This window comes from Puma concolor, chromosome B4 (genome assembly GCF_028749965.1).
Source record: "Puma concolor isolate L17-30 chromosome B4, mPumCon1.1.hap2, whole genome shotgun sequence".
In the NCBI taxonomy this organism is placed as follows: Eukaryota; Metazoa; Chordata; class Mammalia; order Carnivora; family Felidae; genus Puma; species Puma concolor.
In genome coordinates this window covers 78011321-78032125 of record NC_141673.1, presented here as the reverse complement: position 1 = coordinate 78032125, position 20805 = coordinate 78011321, and the positions used below count along the sequence as shown (strand labels likewise).

General features: G+C 39.4%; 1 protein-coding gene across 13 annotated transcripts in view; it reads left to right on the top strand.

Moving 5' to 3' along the window:
* FGD4 (FYVE, RhoGEF and PH domain containing 4) overlaps positions 1-20805 on the top strand; it is a 243681-nt gene that overhangs the window by 143526 nt on the left and 79350 nt on the right. For 12 of the 13 annotated variants that reach the window (XM_086713673.1, XM_086713675.1, XM_086713684.1 and 9 more), the window contains 2 exons: positions 7935-8118; positions 13483-13993. In XM_086713673.1, coding sequence (XP_086569799.1) covers positions 7935-8118; positions 13483-13993 — 695 coding nt within the window. Of the gene's footprint in view, positions 1-7934; positions 8119-13482; positions 13994-16307; positions 16952-20805 lie in introns of those variants that run through there. The other variant, XM_086713685.1, reaches the window with a different exon arrangement.

The following is a 20805-nucleotide window of genomic DNA, read 5'->3' as shown; positions in this document are numbered from 1 at the left end:
GGTCTCTTTCCTGTTCTTGCAAGGAAAAAAGTGTTATAGAGAATCTATCATAAAAGAGTGACTGTTACTCTTTAAAGTTCTTATGTTTTTAGGATTTCTGAAAGAGACCTTTAAAAGGGGCTTATCTTCCAGATTATGGGACGTTTTCCTTTTTGTTCTCACTGGTAGCTGTATTTGTAGTCGTATCAAGTATGACTGTCAAGTAAGGTCAAATAATTGGTGCTTCAGATGAATGGTCCATTCATGAGTTTATAGCCTTTTATTTTGGCCATATCTCTCCCTATTTAATTCATATGAATATGAACATAGACATTTTTTTGAGCATGATTTAAGCTATTTTATTGACAAAATACAAGGTTCCCTCTTGCTCATTAGACCTCAGCTGACAAAGATCAAATGAGGTAAGACTATAAAAAATGAATGCAATTCAGTTTTATGTAATTGCCCAGATCACAACAGGAATTTCATTATTTAATAAAGTCTTTTTTGGGAAGATGCATTACTTCATTGTTTTTCGTAGTTCATTGAGATAAATTACACAAGTGTCCTTCCTGAGCTATGTGCCAAAATAATCATATTCTTTAGGGAGACAACACTTGAGCTTGCCTTTGCTGTTTGTAGCTTAATGAAAGTTTAATAGAAGTCAGTATTTTGATATTTAAATACATATTTACTTCCTGTTTTGAATATGGGTTAATAAATATAATTTTATATAACTATAGGGACTATTTTCAGATTTTAAATAAATGACTTTAGAGAACATTATACTTTAAAAGTACTCTCACTCATTGTTTGGCCCTTCCCTAGTTCCCCAGCTAAAATTTTAACCCCACCCTAACCCTTGATATTTTGTGTTTCCTCCAACGTATGTTATGTTTTCGCATTCACTGCAGTCTGACCTAGAATATGTTTCATTCGTCCATCTTAGTTTTCTTCTGCCTTTGTACTGCCAGTCCCTCCATAGCAGAGCAGGCCTTGAGCAACACTTGTTGAATTGGCTCCCTGCTCCATTACCACGTTTCCTCTATTTTGTTTCTGCTGTTCTTTGCTTAAGACTTGGAAGAATGTGTGCCATATAGAGAAAAACATTCAGGAGAGAAGGCTACATCTTGGTATTGTCAGATCAGCTGCCAAAGAGATTGGGGACTACTTATTGACCAAATGAAAGTGTTCTCCACCCTCTAGTGGAGAGAAGCTTACTTTTAATTTCTCCAAACTCTTAAGAATATTTGGATAACTGAAGGGGAGAAAGCAAAGGGATATCATGGGGACTTCCTGCACACATCAAGAGATTATCACACTGATATCTTTATTCCCACTTAATTGCAAATCGTGAATGGTGAGCCTACTGACGCTTTAAGCTCCATTATGTAATTTTAATTTAATTGAAGATGCTTATTTCTTTCTTGAGAGAGAGTGCACACATGAGTGGGGGGAGGGACAGAGGGAGAGGGAGAGAGAATCTTAAACAGCGAGTCTCAGTCTCAGGACCGATCTCAGGACTTCTCAGCACCGTGAGATCACGACCTGAGCCGAAGTCAAGAGTCACCACTCAACTGACTGAGCCACCCAAGGGCCCTGAAAATTCTTATTTTAGATAAGTGTTCTCAACTGGAGACAATTTTGCAGCCCCACCCCGCACCCCAGCCCACCCACTCCATCCCACCCCACCCCACTGCCCATACTTGGTATTGTCTAGAGAATTTTTTGCTTGACACCATTTGTGGGAGTTTCTAATGGCAGCTAGTGGGCAGAGGCTAGGGATGCTGTTCAGCGTCTTACAATGCACAGGCCAGCCCCCTCAAAACAAAGAATTATCAGCTATGAAATGTCAGTAGTTTGAGAAACTCTGATCTGGATCTTCAAAAGAGCTCATAAATAAATGTGGTTTTTTTTTCCTCATGTGGAGTGCTAATAATATCATAGCTATTTTAGTGATATTTATTTTATTTATTTTTAAATTTTTTTAATTTTTATTTTTGAGAGAGAGAGAGAGAGAGAGAGAGAGTGTGTGAGCAGGGGAGGGGCAGAGAGAGAGGGAGACACAGAATCCGAAGCAGGCTTCAGGCTCCGAGCTGCCAGCACAGAGCCCAACACTGGGCTCGAACTCAAAAGCCATGAGATCATGACCTGAGCCGAAGTGGGACGCTCAACTGACTGAACCACCCAGGCGCCCCAATTTTAGTGATATTTAAAAGGAAGCACAATATTAAATACATTTATTCATGGTGATTATATACTAACGTGTCTGGAACAATATCAGGTTTCTATTTTTGTGTTTACTAGTAAGTCAGTCATGGGGATATAGTGTACAGCTTGGTGATTATAGTTAATAATACTGGATTTTGTATATTTGAAAATTGCTAAGAGAAGAGATCTTCAAAGTTCTCATCACGTAAAAAAAAAAAAATGTTAACTGTGTGGTGATGGATGTTAATTAGACTTTGGTGATCCTTTGGCAATAATACAAATATTGGATCATATTATACACCTGAAATTAAAATAATGTTGCATGTCATTATATCAATTAAATACCAACAAGTATTTTTGAAGAATTACGGTTTTTAAAACAATAAAAGTGCTAAATTTTAGATGAGATAAGCTTACATTTGAATGTAAGTAAGAGCCTGTAGCTTTTGAAATGGATTCCTTCAATAGTTAGGGCTTATTTTGCCTCAGCCTCAGAAATACCCTAAAGCCTTGGAAAACAATGGTTTATTCACTTCATACCAATCCTACCAGTCAAACAAATAAATTACTGAGCAACTTCCAACATAAGTCTTTATTCTTGCTTACCACTTTTAATATTGGCCTATTTCCTGCCATGCTAGACATAACTCAAAATAACTTCCTTAGCAATTAAAGCTAATAGTTCTTTTTCTCTTAGGAGCTTTGATCCACAACATTCTCCATAGTTAATTATTTTGATAGAGCCTACATATTATCACTTGTCAATCATTAAACCTTAATGTTTAAAAAGTATCATGAACTTTGAAACATTATTGCCTAAATAATTTAAGTAAATGTAAAGTGCTCAAACCTATTCCATTTGCTCTTAAAGTAAAGCATTCTATGTGTAATGTCGCATTTTTAAAGTATAATATGTTATAAATGTATAATGCATTAAAAATAGCCAGCTATATAGGACGCCTGGCTGGTTCAGTTGGTAGAACATGCGACACTTGATCTCAGGGTCATGAGTTTGAGCCCATTTTTTTTTTAATGTTTATTTATTTTTGAAAGACAGAGCACAAATGGGGAAGGAGCATAGAGAGAAGGAGACACAATATCCAAAGCAGGCATCAGGCTCCGAGCTGTCAGCACAGAGCCCGACGCAGGGCTCGAACCCGCAAACCACAAGATCATGACCTGAGTTGAAGTCAGACACTTAACCAACTGAGCCACTCAGGCGCCCCTCAAGCCCCATGTTAAGCGTAGGGTTTACTTTAGAAAAAAAAAAAAGCCAACTATTGTTTTTCATAGTAAGTAAAATAAGAGTAACCAAATCCTCTGGTAATCCCCAAATTTAAACTGTTAATTTGGGGTTTTTTTTCATGTTCAGTAATTATTTTGGATGGTTGGATTTTTTTTAATGTTTATTTATTTTTGAGAGACAGAGTGTGAGCATGGGAGGGGCAGAGAGAGGGAGATACAGAATCCAAAGCAGGCTCCAGGCTCCGAGCTGCCAGCACATAGCCCAACACGAGGCTCGAACTCAAAAGCCACGAGATCATGACTTGAGCCGAAGTGGGATGCTCAACCGACTGAGCCACCCAGGCGCCCCTGGATGGTTGGAAATTGTTAAGTAAATTGTTTTATTGTACTTATGGTCTGTAAAATTGGCTGTAATAAGCCCATTTTATTTATAGTCAACTAGATAATGTCAAACTTATCATGTCCATAACTGGACTGCTGATCTTCCCTCCAAAAATTGCTTTACCTGTTTTGTCCCTTGATGAAAATTCCATCCTTCCAGTGGTTCAGGCTGAAGGTCTCCAGAGTCATCCTTGATTCCTCTCTCTTTCTCTCATACCTCACATTTATTCTTCCAGGAAGTCTACTTTTATTTATTTATTTTTTAAGTTTATTTGAGAGAGAGAGAGAGCATGAGCAAGGGAGGGGCAGAAAGTGAGAGAGGGAGAGAGAATCCCAAGCAGGCTCCACACTCAGCACAGAGCCCCACACAGGGCTTGACAACTGTGAGAACATGACCTAAGCCAATGTCAAGGGTCCGAAGCTTAACTGCCTGAGCCACCCAGGTGTCCCAGGAAGTCTGCTTTTAAAACATACCTGGAAACCAACGTTCCTCACTGCCTTCTTCTAAGTACTCTTGGCTCTTGGCTGAATTTCCACAGTACTCTCCTGACCCTTCTCCCTGCTTCTACCCTGTTTCTCTGCATTGTCAACATTGCAGCCAGAGTGACACAGTTGGACAGAAGTCCTGTCATGTTATTTGTCTTCACAGAAGTCTGTGGCGACTTCTCATTTCACTCAAAGTCACTATTCTTACAGGGTTCCCCAAGATTCTACATTATCATGCCCTCCCTCTGACCTCAGTACCTACTCTTGCCTGTTTGCTGCTTTGACTTCGGTCACATTGGCTTCCATTATCTCTAGCTTGTTCTATACTTGATGGCATGCTCTTCCCAAGGTAACTCCCCCAACTTCCAGTCTTCTTCAAATCTGCACCTTTCAAAGAGGCCCCCTTTGAATGCCCTACTTAATACTGCAATCTGCACTTCCTACCATATTCCAGATCCCTTTAATCTTGTTCTGAGCCCTCCCCCTTCTTTCTTAGCTCTCACCACCTTCTCATATATGGTTTACTTATTGGACATTTTTGTTTCATTTCCTTTGCTCATTGATAAGATCAAGTGGATAGAACTTAATACGTATTCAGTAATACTGAATTAATTTAAAAATTTTTAAAGCTCTGTATAGATATGTAAGAATTGCTGTAGGATATATATTTTGGAAATGTCAAGTTCTTTTTTTTTAATTTTTTTTTTTTATTAACGTTTATTTATTTTTGAGACAGAGAGAGACAGACCATGAACAGGGGAGGGGCAGAGAGAGAGGGAGGCACAGAATCTGAAACGGGCTCCAGGCTCTGAGCTGTCAGCACAGAGCCTGACGCGGGGCTCGAACTCACAGACTGTGAGATATGACCTGAGCTGAAGTCGGACGCTTAACCGACTGAGCCACCCAGACGCCCTTGGAAATGTCAAGTTCTTAATGGTTCTGTAAATTTATACTCCCTCCCAGAATGTGTGAGATTTCATATTGTCTGATTCCCTCACTGACAGTTGGTATTGTCAGATTTAAATTTTTTGGTTAACTTGATGGTGCTGAAGTAGAATACTTCCCTAATTATTAGCGAGGTTGAACACTGTTTTTATTACTTTACATCCCTTGGGCTACAGCGGGAAGAAGTAGTAATTTAAGTTTCAGGATTGAAGTGGAGGTGCTGATAGAACACCGAGGAGATGTCCAGAGAGCATTTGGAAGTTGGGGAAAAGAAAGATGAGAAATGATGAGAGAGGAGGTGGGGGAGGGAAAGACAGTCATTTTTACATCAGTTACAGTTTTTGACCAAAATACACATAATTTCCCCCTAGGACCGTGTTTCTGACGCGTTAGCCATTCATGTATCATCTTGAGATTTTTGTCATATACCTGTAACATTTGTACTCTTTTATTTAAGATGTGCATATTTACTTTATTTTCCATTTGGGTTGTCTCCCTTTGCTGAGATAGATGCCTCCTCTGTGCTTCTAAAACACCCCAATGCCCACCTTTCCCAACATTGCTAAGCTGTTTCCTCACTAGATGATGAACTCCTTGATGACACTAATTTGTTCCTTCGTGTATTCCACAAATTTGCCAAGCACTGTGCATGTGGTTACTGTGAATATATTTGTGATCAAAATAAACTTGTTTCTTACCCTCACAGAATGCCAATCTTGTGAAAGAGAAAGCTTTATATCTCTAATATACTTACTGTTTTATTTCTGGTTGGTGCGATACTGTTTGACTACCTAATCATAATAATTTATTATAAACACTTTGGAGAAAAAGTACACTATCCTCCGAAACAGTTTAAGAGATAGGCATAGTTGAGACAGGAAAATGCCTGATATGTATATATCTCCACAGGAAATTTTTCCTTAAAATTGACAAATGTCACACTTATTTAGGTATGTATCATCTTATTTGAGTTTTCTAAGCATCTAAGAGAGTCTGATATGTAATAAGTAAGTAATGTTCACTGAGTAAACTCTGGATGGATGAGTTACAAGAATTTCATAACAATGTTTATATAACCATTTTTACCGGGCTATAAATAACATATTCATTCCCTTTTTTGAATATTCTAATTAGGAATGTTGAAATTATTTCTGATATTAAAACTGCTTTTTTGGTGGGATCTTGTCCTACTTTGCTATTTTGGTATATATTCTACACAGGAAATTTTTCCTTAAAATTGACAAATGTCACACTTATTTAAGTCCCTTCTTTTTCAATGGGTACTATATTTAACCATCCCCACTGAGCAGATCTTGGAAAATAATTCCATTTCCATATAAAAGAAGCATATCATTTTTTTAATCGGGATTTTCTTCTTGCCTCAAAAGGGAATGAGGTGAATTAATTATTCCTCCTCTAGTTCATTGTGATATGTTTTTCTTCTTCTTCTTCTCGGAAAGAATTGATAACTGGCATAGAAATGATGACATCTGGGCCAGTGAGCATCAGGCAACTGTCAGCTAGCCGAGTTTATAGAAGAAATGAGATGACTAAAAACCAGGATAACCAGCTGGGGGAAAATGTGGCATGTAATTAGGAGACATGATTCTCCTCCCTTCTTTTGGAAGTTAGGAGAAGGGTTTAAAAAAAGAAAAAAAAAGATTTTATTTAATTTGTTAGAACCAGTTATAGAAAAATACATACATGTTCTATAATCCTTTGCCCAGAATGTTAATCTAAGAGGCAAAGTATATTGATTTTCAAAACTGAAGTAATTCCTATACTGGTAAAGCACTTATGGCATATTATATTTTCTCATCTACAGAATTCCTCATCTGTTAAGAGAAATTCTGTGGATTTTAGTATTTCAGGAAATGATCTGTTAACTGAGGGAAGGGCTTAGTAGTAAGCAACGAATCTGTGGTGTATTAATACAAGCCAACAATTAACATAGCAGACAATACTAGTAGAACTCCTATCACCCCCTTTTGCTGGATGTGTGATGAGGAGCAGTGCTGGAGGAGGAAGGAGCTAGAGTCTGGGTACCAGTCATGGAATCAGATCAGCCTTATTCCTCCAGGCCAATCACTTAACCACTCTGATAAGAGGTGAATAACGCTACCTACCTCAAAGGACTGTGATGCGAAAGATTTCCTCTAAGATCAAATGAGATAAGGAGTTTTTGTTAAATGGGAAGATGCTACAGTAATTACTGTTGTTTGATGTTGTTTTGTTGGCTTTTATGTCTAATTTACTAGCTTTGGATTCTGGTATATTACTTATCACTCTGTTGTTAGAAAATCTGTTTTGTAGCAAGCAGTGTATCCCTGGGAATTAGTTTCAAACTTAGTACTTTCTTTTCTCTGTTTAGATAAATAACTGCTGTGTTATCTCTAATAGGTTTGGGAAGGTCATAGAAATATATAGATCCTTAGATGTTTAATAAAGCCATATTTAAAATGACCTAAAATTAAAAGAACCACTTGATTCTTGGAGATGGGATTTCCACAGGACACAGCGAATGTCTAAGATAGTTGGAAGTCTGTTGATTAAGATTCAATACAGATTTGATAGACCCCTTTACAGAAGCTTGATAATGCTGAAGATTTTTGCATGAGATATGAAATATGTTTGCTGTGGAACACATCTTAGTGAAATATTCAATTCTTTTCATTTTTTGTCTACAGTGCCTCCAAAGCCATTACATCTGCAGAATCCACCTTCGTCTAATATACACCAAACTCCCAGGCATAAAGCTTTATCTAGTGCAAAACCAAGGATGGAGGAAGTTAAACCTGCCTCTGCTTCTTGTGTCTCAAAAGAAAAACCCAGCAAGGTATCTGATCTCATCAGTCGCTTTGAAGGAGGCAGGTAAGAGCTAATATACAATGGGAAAAGGACGTGGGGAGAGAAAAGCTGTTTGTTTCATTTTAAGATGATAGAGTAATAGATTCTGTAATTCAGAAGTATTTTATTCTACTGGGTTTGGTAGGCTTTTGGAAAGAGTAAATTTTAAAAATATTTAAACTTGCCCTAATATGAATTACCATTTTCTGTATATGACCGGTGTGTAGCACTCTGTGCCAGAAGCTTTTTTATCATGCTGTGTGCTGTATAGATCAATAGATACACTCTCTCATTTCCTTTGTATTTGCCTGTGTCACTCTGGGTTACTCCATTGCATCCTTCTGTTTGTGGCTAGATGTCTGGGTCGGAAGAGCAGGAGGTTGCCTCTGTCTCTTTGTTTCTCACTTTGTATGTTTGTGCATGTAGTTTCTGCCGGCCTGTGCCATCTCTGTGGCCTTCTTTCTGACCCACTTTATTTAACAGTCCCTAGTCCCCTCTCTTCCCTCCTTTGTAAGGAGGAGATATTGCCAGCAGCAAAATGCATGCTCAGTTTTGCATTTATTAGATACAATTTTATATTCTTTAGTCCTAATGTTTCAAAAAAAGTAGGTGAAAAGTGTATTTCTCACTTAAAAAAAAAAATAAACTCATATATGACCTCAGTTGCTTTTTCTTGGAATGCCCATCACTGATAGAAGTTTTTTAAAAAAATTTTGTCAGAAGGATTTTATCTGTCACCAAAAGTCTGTATTTAATTAAGCAACATATATAGCCTCCCTTTCATCCTTGAAGCTAAATGTTTCCATTTATTCTGGTGTAATACTTGGGAATGGTTTCCCACTGGGTGATTTCATGATTTATTTGCAGGATGTATTGTTATTTATATAGTGGATCATAGCTTGGAAATACTTCAAAAATCTTCTGAAAATTGTGACCAAGTGCAAAACTACAACGTCCCTCATTTAAAATGCTGGGGTGCCTGGGTGGTTCACTCGGTTAAGTGTCTGACTTGGGCTCAGGTCATGATCTTGTGGTTCGTGGATTTGAGCCCCATGTCGGGCTCTGTGCTTAACAACTCAGAGCCTGGAGGGTGATTTGGATTCTGTGTCTCCCTCTCTCTCTGCCCCTCCACCAATTTGTGCTCTCTCTCTCTCTCAAAATGAATAAACATTTAAAATAAAATGAGACTATAGTAACAAGTTCTTGACAAAAGGAGTCCAGAAGCCTGTCTTCATTTTTCATTCCCAATCAATTGTGGGAATTTGTGTCATAAACACTAAAACTTCAACATCTTTCCCTCTGAAGTAGGAATTTTAATACCTTTGCTACCTTAAATTATAGTAATCTTTACTAGAATGATTTAGGAAAGAACAGTTAATTTTTTTTCCTCAGGGCAAGTTGATTCAGTAGCACAGAGAATGACCCTTAACGTGTGCAGATTCCCAGGGCCAAATCCAGTGACTGCATAATATCAGGAAATATCAGGAAGGCCTGGAGCCCGGACCCCTGTCTGTAGTGCATACCTGGTCTGGGGGTGGCTTTAGAAAGCCCATGGGGCACCTGGGTGGCTCAGTGGGTTGAGCGTCCGACTTCAGCTCAGGTCATGATCTTGCTCGCGGTCGGTGAGTTCGAACCCCACGTCGGGCTCTGTGCTGACAGCTCGGAGCCTGGAGCCTGCTTTGTATTCTGTGTCTTCCTCTCTCTCTGCCCTCCCCCGCTCATGCTCTGTCTTTCTCTCTCTCAAAAACAAATAAACTTTAAATAAAAAGATTAAAAAAAAAAAAAAAGAAAAGAAAAGAAAGAAAGCCCTGAGTGGGTCAGTATTAACAGGTTGAGCCTTCTGATTCTCACCATTTTGGTAACCCAACTGTTTGCATTCCTGCCCATACACAAAATGGGCATAGTTTTTCCACCTGTTAATACCAGTTTTCTTTGACTCTTTCAAACCTCACAGATTCAAAGTCATTTTTTGATGCAAAGTTTGAAGGTTGTATCTAAAGAGAGATGTTGTGGCTTAGGACATTTTAAGCAAACTTGCTTTAAGTGTAGATAGAATGTAACGTGAGCATTTTGGCAAATCTGGTGAAGGGGTGTTACTTGTAGCAGAGTCGGCTGCCAGTTTTAAAAAACGATTGTCTGTTCTTAGTGAGGTATTACTAGTAGGAACTGGCCCTAAAAGTGTGTGAATGGGTTAGCGTTGCATTGAGTCTACAGGACTTGAATGGAAGTTGTATTTCCTGTTGAGTGATGTCCATGTGCCTACAGTGTGTGTAGCTCTCAGGTTTCACCCCAGTTATTACAACTCAGACTGGCATTTTGTGGAATAGAGATTCATCAGGCCAAGTTACCACAGTAAACTGACAGGAAGAGTGGGATCATAGACCACCAACTATTAGACCACCCTATTAAGACTTTACCTAGGAATCAGAATTTTGCTCTGCAGTAATGCAGGTAACACTATTAAGATGAGTGATTTGGAGGATGTCGTTGGAGCATGTAAATTTTATTTACTTATTTATATATTTATGTATGTATTATTAGGTTTTTTGGTTTTTTGGGGTATAAGACAAACTGGTATTTTTAACCTATGAAAGATTTCAGGATTATAGAAAGAAATAACATCTTCCGTGAAACTGAACACTGGTTTTCCTAAGGCACTTCAAGGCCAACTGTTTTTCCGCACGGTCTGGCGTCCACAAACCAGCAGGAATATATGTATTGGCTCAACCACTGCCCTTACTTACCTCTCCCCACCTTATCCCTATCCCACCTCTACCTGCATATCCCCTGCATGTTACTTATTACAGGAAGTTCTTATCTTTCATGCCTAACTATTCTTTCCAAAAATCCCAAGCAAGTCTAAAGTTTGGTTCAGAGGATCTGCTGGGGATTTTTCTATTGGGTTTCTGGACACTGATGTGGGCAGGAAAAGGAAGACCATACCACTCAAATGTCCAAAAACTGCTTGAGAAATTGTCTAGGCTAAGGGTATACTCTCCCAGAAGGCAAATATTAATGGTGGAGTATGTGATATTTATTTATATTGACAACGACCAACTTTATATATGTGACATTTTCCCCTGCCAGATTTTTCCTTCCCTTCCTGTGGTGCTGAGCTTACCTTGTCTTTTTTTCCTCCCTCATTACCTTATTGCGGTCTGTTGTTGTTCTCTGTTCCATTCTCCAGTCCAGATCAGCAGTGTCCAGGAGGAGTAGAATGAAGGGAGAAGGAAATGCACATCTCAGCACTGTCCATGAACCGTGTTGCTGTGTCCTCTACCCTGTAACGTCGGTCTGCTCTGGGGAAGAGGCCACCTCTGGACTTTATTCCCACATTTTATATGCAGCCTGCTCACTTGCTTCTCACTCCATCTTTCATGTTCTAGTGTGTTACAATGTGGGGTTAAGACCATGGAATTTAGAGTCAGACTTTACGGTTTGGACTCTAGCTTTATCATTTCTTAGCCATGTGATGCCACCATGTTATGTAAGTGTCCAAGCTTCAATTTCCCTATTTTGGGGTCCTGTTTTCAATTATTATGAGTAGAAACAAATAATGTAAAGAATACCATGTACTTTCCAGCACTTAATAAATGTTAGCCACTGGGCGTGCCTGGGTGGCTCAGTTAGTTGGGCGTCCGACTTTGGCTCAGGTCATGATCTCGCTGTTCGGAGTTCTGGCCCCACATCAAGCTCTGTGCTGACAGCTCGGAGCCGAGAGCCGAGAGCCTAGAGCCTGCTTCAGATTCTGTGTCTCCCTCTATCTGTCTGTCCTTCCCCCTCTCATGCCCTGTCTCTGTCTCTGTCTCTCTGTCTCTGTCTCTCTCTCTCAAAAATAAATAAACATTAAAAAAAACTTTAAAATAAATGTTAGCCGCTGTTATGAATTACTGCCATGATCACCATCACAATCACAGTTACTCATTGCTGATTACTGAGCACTTTCCTATTTCCAGCACTGTGCTAAGCAGTGGGGGTAAAACAGAGAGAACATGATAGGCATGTTCCGCGCCCTCACAGACTACTAGTCTGTACTCATTTTTGTCTCCTTATTAGGTCATAGGAATCTCTCCAAGACGGCAGCCCAGAGATTTATGTTTTTCCTCCCTGGAATCCTAGATTAAAATGTTATGCAAATATTTCTATAGGGACATTGTAATATATTGGCGGTTAGGTTCCATTGTATACTATTAAGAGCTATATACAATATCAAGTAATAACAAGGGCTTTAAGGAAGACTAAAATGAGATGTGTAGTTGGTGGTAGAGTGTGCTATAATAGAATAATTCAGGAGGTGATGTCTGAGCAGAATCCTGAATGAGGGGAAGGAGTCAGCCTTCCCATACCTAAGACATACCAATGTCTTAGGGAAGTTGTTTGGGCAAAGAGAACAACAGCTGCAGAGATCCTTAGATGCACACATTGGCTTGTTGGGAATGTGGGAGCAGCAAGGAGGCAGGAGGGGCAGGAGCACAGCAAGGGAAGAGAATGGAAATAAATGAGGCTGGGGCTAGCAGGGGCTTGTGTGTACACAATCCTGAGCCATTGTCAGAATGCTAGACTACCTGTAAGTGTACAGGGTGCCCTCAGAGAGTTCGACCTCCGTGGTTGACCTAGAGAGATGGATTCCAAGGGGTGGAGAGTGGAAGCAGAGAGATAAGTTAGGTTATGGCAGAGCAGGTGACAAAGTTTCTGAGAATATGTGTTCTGCTTTCCAAACAAAAGTAACCTTTGGTTTCCAACCTGTTGATAAACTGAGGGGCTGACTATACTTGTTTTTAAAATGTTATGAAAGTACGGGGCGCCTGGGTGGCGCAGTCGGTTAAGCGTCCGACTTCAGCCAGGTCACGATCTCACGGTCCGTGAGTTCGAGCCCCGCGTCGGGCTCTGGGCTGATGGCTCAGAGCCTGGAGCCTGTTTCCGATTCTCTGTCTCCCTCTCTCTCTGCCCCTCCCCCGTTCATGCTCTGTCTCTCTCTGTCTCAAAAATAAATAAACGTTGAAAAAAAAAAATTTAAAAATAAAAATTAAAAAAAAAAAAAATAAAATGTTATGAAAGTAAAATCTTGGAAAAAGATGGCTTTATTAACTATAAATGTGTCTCACATCTCTGTCCTTACAAATGAGCCGTACTGATAAACAGCCTAAGGAAATGTTCCAGACCCTGTAGCTAATGCTCAGTCTTATCATCTTTATTGAAATGTTTATTTAAGGGTGTATAGTATCCCAAGAGACTAAGAACTATACCCGCCTATTCTAATCCACATTTCTAAAACCATCAGAGGAAAGTCTTCACTAAATACCTCCTTTCAGCTGGAATAAGCTGGTCTGTCTTATAGAACTTTCCCATGCCAGTGTTTTCACCCTTCTTTTGTATTTTATCTTCTAGCACATTATCAAATTACAGTGATTTGAAGAAAGATTCTGCTGTGCACCTGAATGCTCCTAGGACACCAGGAAGGCATAAATTGACAACCACCCCTCAGCAAAAGCTCCTCTCCCAGCATCCACCACAGAAGCAGGGAAATGACACAGATCCAACTCAGGGTGTACAGACTGGTGTGGCTAATGGTGTGATGGCAGCACAAAACCAGATGGAGTGTGAGGAGGATAAAGCGGCCACTCTTAGCCCAGATACTCCTATTCAAACTTCAGAACCCTTGCTTGCTATGAACTTAGTGAATGGAGAAGGAAAGGAGAAAACTACCACAGAACCCGCATCACCCACGGCAAATGACTATGATGGAAACGCGTCTGATAGTAGCTGCAGGACCTCCACTGTCAGCCAAGGGCTCCCCCTAGAAGAAGGAAGGGCAGATGCGGAAGCAAACGTGCAAGAGCGGGAAGATGGAGAAAGCCCTCTGGAACAGGAACAGCTGGACCAGCACCAGGAGATGAAGGTAAAGCGGGAGACTGGCTCAGAAGTAGGAGGAAGCACCACCTGTTCCACTACTGTCTTAAAACTCTACTTAATAGCACTCGTGAAAGCAATGAGTCAGATCACCCACACTACCAGTTAAACAGTTTTAAGCTTTAGCTGCTAATGGATGTTTCCTCTACTCTATGAGAAAACACTTCACTTTTTCTTGTGTAGTTTCTGTTGATCTTTCTCTTGTGATTTCAAGAGTCAGAACGTTCTGAAGACTTTAATGTAGGAAAACCACAAGCTTATTGTTTTTACTTGCATAGGAAGAAAATGTTCTTTGTTGCTCTAGATGTTAGGGGCACATCCCTAGTATATTTACGGGATAAGCAAGAAGAAATTGTATACTCTTTGCTTTTCAGACATTTCTAATCTAGACCTGGAAGAGTAACTTGAACCAGCAAATGTTTCAAGTAAGGACAGAAATATGGAGGGGGCCGGGCACCCGGGTGGCTCAGTCAGTTAAGCATCCAATTCTTGATTTTGGCTTGGGTCATGATCTCACAGTTGGAGAGTTCAAGCCCAGCATCGGGCCCTGTGCTGACAGTGTGGAGCCTGCTTGGGACTCTTTCTCTGCCCCTCCCCCACCCAAGCATGCACACATGCTCTCTCTGTGTCTCTCAAATAATAAAAAAAACAAATTTTTAAAAAGGATGCAAATATGGAAGTATTCACACATTATTCAGATTATAACCATAACTCTTTCCAGGCTTCTAATTTAAAATTTTTTTCTAACTAGTATGGTTTTAAAACAATTGACTTAATCTTGGATTTAAAGATGATCTCTTTAAAGATCATCTTAGGGGGCGCCTGGGTGGCGCAGTCGGTTAAGCGTCCGACTTCAGCCAGGTCACGATCTCGCGGTCCGTGAGTTCGAGCCCCGCGTCGGGCTCTGGGCTGATGGCTCAGAGCCTGGAGCCTGTTTCCGATTCTGTGTCTCCCTCTCTCTCTGCCCTTCCCCCGTTCATGCTCTGTCTCTCTCTGTCCCAAAAATAAATAAACGTTGAAAAAAAATTAAAAAAAAAAAAAAAAAAAAAAAAAAAAAAAAAAAAAAAGATCATCTTAGTTCAGCAATTCATTTATAGAAGTAGAAACAGTTCTAGAAATCACTTCCAGAAAGTTGATGTGATTCTCTGGGGTCACAACAATAGCCTGGACCTCTTGGTGTTCTGACTCACAGACCAGTACTGTGTCCCTGATGCAAGAAATCACAAACTTAAGTGCCTGAATGCAGGAAATGTCAATGAATACGGCATCCATGAGTAATGTACTAGAGAGAGGTGAGGCTGTGGCAAAATGGAAGTTCACATCCTTTCTAAAGAGGGCTGCAGTTCAGTGAACTGCTTGAATGGCATTTCTGCCTGTGTGCAAAATCTAAGCTTACAAGGAGCTGATTTGCTGGTGAGATACATTCATAATTTACTTGTGCTATAGCAGAAGCTTTGATACAATTCTTATAACAAGAGCATTGCATTTGTATTCTTTTTTTTTTTTTTTTTTCAACGTTTATTCATTTTTGGGACAGAGAGAGACAGAGCATGAACGGGGGAGGGGCAGAGAGAGAGGGAGACACAGAATCGGAAACAGGCTCCAGGCTCTGAGCCATCAGCCCAGAGCCCGACGCAGGGCTCGAACTCACGGACCGCGAGATCGTGACCTGGCTGAAGTCGGACGCTTAACCGACTGCGCCACCCAGGCGCCCCTCATTTGTATTCTTTATTCATGTCAATATAGTGCTTTGAAGAGATTAATAAATATGGCCTTTACACAGTACTTGGAATTTCTTGGGTCAAAGGTGCACTATAAGCATCATCATACAGTTCCCTAGAATAGAAAGTTTGTTTTTGTCTCCAAGGACAAAAAAAGTTCCCATTGCTCAGTCTCTTTTTGATTATAAATAACAATCTGTGTGGGAGAGTTGAGAATTGAAAATTTGACAATCATAGGAAAATCTGTAAATGACAAATCCAAGTCCTAAATCTAATATTTAGGATTTTTTAAAGTTTATTAATTTTAGGACACCTGGGTGTCTCAGGTTAAGTGTCCAACTTGAGCTCAGGTCATGATCTCACGGTCCATGAGTTCGGGCCCCGCATCCAGCTCTCTGCTGACTGCTCGGAGCCTGGAACCTGTTTCAGATTCTGTATCTCCCTCTCTCTGCCCCACCTTTGCCCGCACGTGCTCTTGTGCGCTCTCTCTCAAAAATAAACATTTAAAAAAATTTTTTTTAATGTTTATTTATTTTTGAGAGAGAGAGAGAGAGAGAGTGCATGCACAAGCAGGGAAAGGGGTAGAGAGAGGGAGAGAGAATCCCAAGCAGATTCCACACTGTCAGCACAGAGCCCAACATGGGACTTGAACCCACGAAATGCAAGATCATGACCCGAGCTGAAATCCAGAGTTGGACACTCACCTGACTGAGCCACCCAGGTGCCCCTCTATTTAGGATTGTTTATGGTGCTGTGCCTTAAGTGGCATTAACATTAGGCAGAAATTCAAAAGGACTGACTGATAGTAAAATATCAGAGTAAAAAGTGATTGATTGATGTTTTTAGAACTTTAACTAAAATGAAATCCACAGTATGGTACAGTTTTCACCAACCCTGAAAAAGATCCCAAATAGACAAAAAGCCAGTGGCTTATTTTCTTCCAGTTAGTGAATTAATTTTAAATGCTGACTCTCAAGCAGGGAAAGTTTAAATAAGGAAGTGGGTGGGAGAAAAGTGAGTCATACTTGGTAACATTATCTGAAACAGTAAAGAAACAGGACATTGCAAAATGAATCTCTTCACTACATCTTGATGTGGTCATAGATTTTAGTGTCTCTGTGCTTGAACCATGGTGAACAGAAGAGAAGGGTAGAATCGAGAACTCAAGACTCCTCATTTGTCCTTTTATAGTTGGAATGATGCCACCAGCAAGCATTTATAAAACAGTAAGAACTATTCTTATTAATATTTTGATTGGTAATGCCTGTGGTTGCTGGGTACTACTTTTTTTTTTCCTGTTCTATATTATTGTCTGTACATTCTCATTGATGAGTCTTATTTGGCTTGGGAAAGAATTAATAGGGCTTTCTTATTAAACTAGCGGAACGCACTAGTACAGCTGGCCTTTCTCCTAAGTGGGAATGTAAGTAGTAGATGGCACATGCTATGTGTGGGAAGAAAAATGACATCTTCTCTGCAGAGCTATTGCTACAAACACTACATGTGTCTCTCATCTAAAGGGGAGCATTAGGATTTAATATATATGTGGTGATAATATGTTCTCCTTTGCTGCTCTGGTGTCTGTTATATTGCATTGGTTCAAATATGCAAACATAAATATTAGTAATGTTAAGGTGGTAAATTTTATGTTATATATATTTTGCCACAGTTAAAAACAAACAAAAAGAAATGTTAAAAAAAAAAATAGTATATAGTGGAACCATTGGAACCAGGAAATCTTGATGCTTCTTCTGACTTGTCCACTAACTAGTGATATGACCTCAAACAAATCAATTAAATTATTTGTGCCTTTAGTTAAAGGATATAAACTGGATGTGATCTTAAGGCCCTTTTCAGTGATAATGTCATAATAATTCTATGCTGTTTTTAATAGGTATATTTCTTTGTTAGTATAGCCATCCCCCCCATATTGTCAGCTGCTTCTTGAACTGTCTGGTGTGTTGAACGTCTAAGATACTATGGAATACTTTGAATTTCACTCTGCAGACAACTGAAAAAAATTACTTCAGTCTCTATATAATTCGATGTAGAGACTTAAATCAGAAGTCTTAAATAAGTTTCATTTGAACGAGTATTAATTTTTTTTAATGTTTATCATTTACTTTTGAAGGAGAGAGAGAGAGAGAGGCAGAGTGCGAGCCAGGGAGGGGCAGAGTGAGGGGGAGACCCAGAATCTGAAGCAGGCTCCAGGCTCTGAGCTGTCAGCACAGAGCCCGAAGTGGGTCTTGAACCCACAAACTGTGAGATCATGACCTGAGCTGAAGTCGGTCACCTAACCCACAGAGCCACCTAGGCGCCCATAACCAGTATTAAATTTAATGAGTATTTCTTAAATGCCCACCAAGAATGAGAGCAGGAGGGATTGGGGGATGGAGGGGTAGGAGCAGAATAGAATCACAAAGATAGTTCAGGAAAGTAGATACACATTAAACTAGATCTCTTTTTTTAATTTTTTAATGTTTATTTTTGAGACACAGAACGAATGAATGAGTGGGGGAAGGGCGGAGAGAGAGAGGGAGACACAGAGTCTGAAGGAGGCTCCAGGCTCTGAGCTGTCAGCACAGAGCCAGCATGGGGCTTGAACTCATGAACTGTGAGATAATGACATGAGCCGAAGTTGGACACTTAACCGACTGAGCCACCCAGGTGTCCCGACATTAAATTAGTTCTTGAACAGGTATTATTAATAATGAAAACTTATTTGAAAATTGTCTCAGCTTGTGTAACTTTCACTGATATCTAATGTATTGTGACCAAGAATCACTTCAGTGGTGAATATAGAATACTGTTACATTTACCATATAAAAGATAAAGAATACCTACCTCATTGAAACTCTTGTCCCTACCATACTTGAGCAAAGCTACACTTTTCCAATATTTAAACTTTTGCAGTATCAGTGATCTAAAATATAGCCAGACACCTCAAAGTAGGCAGATTGTTGTTTTTTTAAACCTCTGAACTAAAGGAAAATTGTGAGTACTTTGTGACACCTTTAGCTCTTACCCACAAGGTGTTATCAGTGTCTTTAAATTAAAGTTAGATATGTATAACATGAGATTAAAAAACTGAAATCTACTAAAGGGGATATGTTATAAGGAAACCTTAAAACCTGTACATGACAGGGAAGGTAGGGGCAGAAGAATATCATGTGTGCCTGTGCAGGCATGCCTACCTGAGGGCACAGTGGGCAGGGTGTGGACAGTATTATAATAGTATTTGGCATGATGAATTTGGGTTATCAAAAATAGCTTAAACTATATTAAGAGACTCAGGTAAATGGGTCAATCAGTACATTTTAGAATGAATTTCGTTTGAAATGGTTATTTTTTTTTTTCCCCTCAGATCTGTGTGCTTCAGTGGGTAAGTTTCATTAGAAATGCACTAATGTGGAATGCAGTCGTTGATTATGCCACATAATAAACACCTCTCTTTATAGTTTTCATGAGCCTGTTAGTATCCAAGATGTACTTTAACAGGTAGTGTTCATAGATCTTTCTGAGATTTATTCAGTGTTTCCTTCCTCTATATTTCATATTGTAGACCAAATATAAACACATAGATGTGACCTTTTAAAGACTAAAGTTGATAGAAATTACATATCTGTTGGCAGCATAAACTCAAAGAAGCAATGTACTTAAATTTAGTAATAGTTTTATCAAGAATATTACAGAAACATTTTAAGTTAATCATTCATTTCATGAAAAATGAAAGAAATTGTATAATAAAGTGAGGAATTAATGAAGATAGAGATTTGATAGAACTGATGGAGAATTGATATTTATAGAAACATTTTTGTTTAAAAACTTAAATTTTCTTTCTAGTTTTTTTTTTTAATTACCATTTTATATTTTAACATAATCTTTGAGAGTTTATAACCTTTGAACATACTCAAATAAAAATTAAGAAGACAGGAGCACTTGGGTGGCTTAGTTGGTTGAGCATCCAACCCAACTCTTGATTTCTGCTCAGGTCATGATCCCAAGGTTGTGGGATCGAGCCCCAAGTTGAACTCCATGCTGAGCATGGAGCCTGCTTAAGATTCTCTCTCTCTCTCCCCCTGTCTCTCTGTCTCTCTCTCTCTCTGTTTCTCCCTTTCTCCCTCTGCCCCTCACAAAAGAAATTAAGATAATCATCTCTTAAGGAAAAGAATGACAGAGAATCAAATTCAGAAGTATTGCAAGTAGAATGTCAATGCTGCAATCCAAGTTAAGTCACTTTTCCTTTTCTCCTTTAATTTTACTTAATTGTAACTCTTAACACTGTTGATTTTGCAGGATGTAATGTGAGGTATCAGAGTTTTCTGGCAGTTAAAACATAATGTTTACCTTGGCTGTCACTTTCTTGTGGTGGGCTATAAGTTCTTTTTCTGTAAGGCTTTGAATTTCTTTTTTTTTCACTTTTTAAAAAAGTAAAGGTTGGGGCGACAACTGTTGAGATCATCTTAGACCTGAAGGCACATAGTAAGTTACTCTTAGCTATTTCTTCCCTTGCCAGCTCAGCTTTCATTCCAAGAATATGAAAGACAGCAGAAGCAAAGGAATTATCCAGCTTCACTAATCAGTCTTTGTTGTTGCTAGTATTACAGTGAAAGTTCTCACTGAAGTTGTTGGAGTTTTAAAACAATGTGTAGAATAACAGAAAAGGTGTCCCACTAACCATATGGATAGTCCATATGAGGATTGCTTTTCTTATTCACTTAGAACTGAATGGTGAATTTGGAAAGTTCTTTATTTTGTGGCGACTCCATTTAGTCTATTGGAAAGGTATAAGAAAGCGAGGTGAGAAAAAATGAACCTCAGAGAGCCTGTATCTGAAAAAAACACCTGTTCCATTTGCAAACTCATTGTGCCAGGCTTACTGTCCTAAGTGCCAGAAACACCTAGGATGTGAAGAGTACACGTCCTGCCTTCAAAGCCTTGGTCTACCCAGGGGAGAGAGATAAGAGAAAAATCACCATGATATGGTGCAATAAACACATACTTCAAAAACACAGACGAGGAATGACCTGAGCCTGGGGAAGGGCTGATTGAGGGGCAGGCTCCTGAGAAGCAGTTGAAT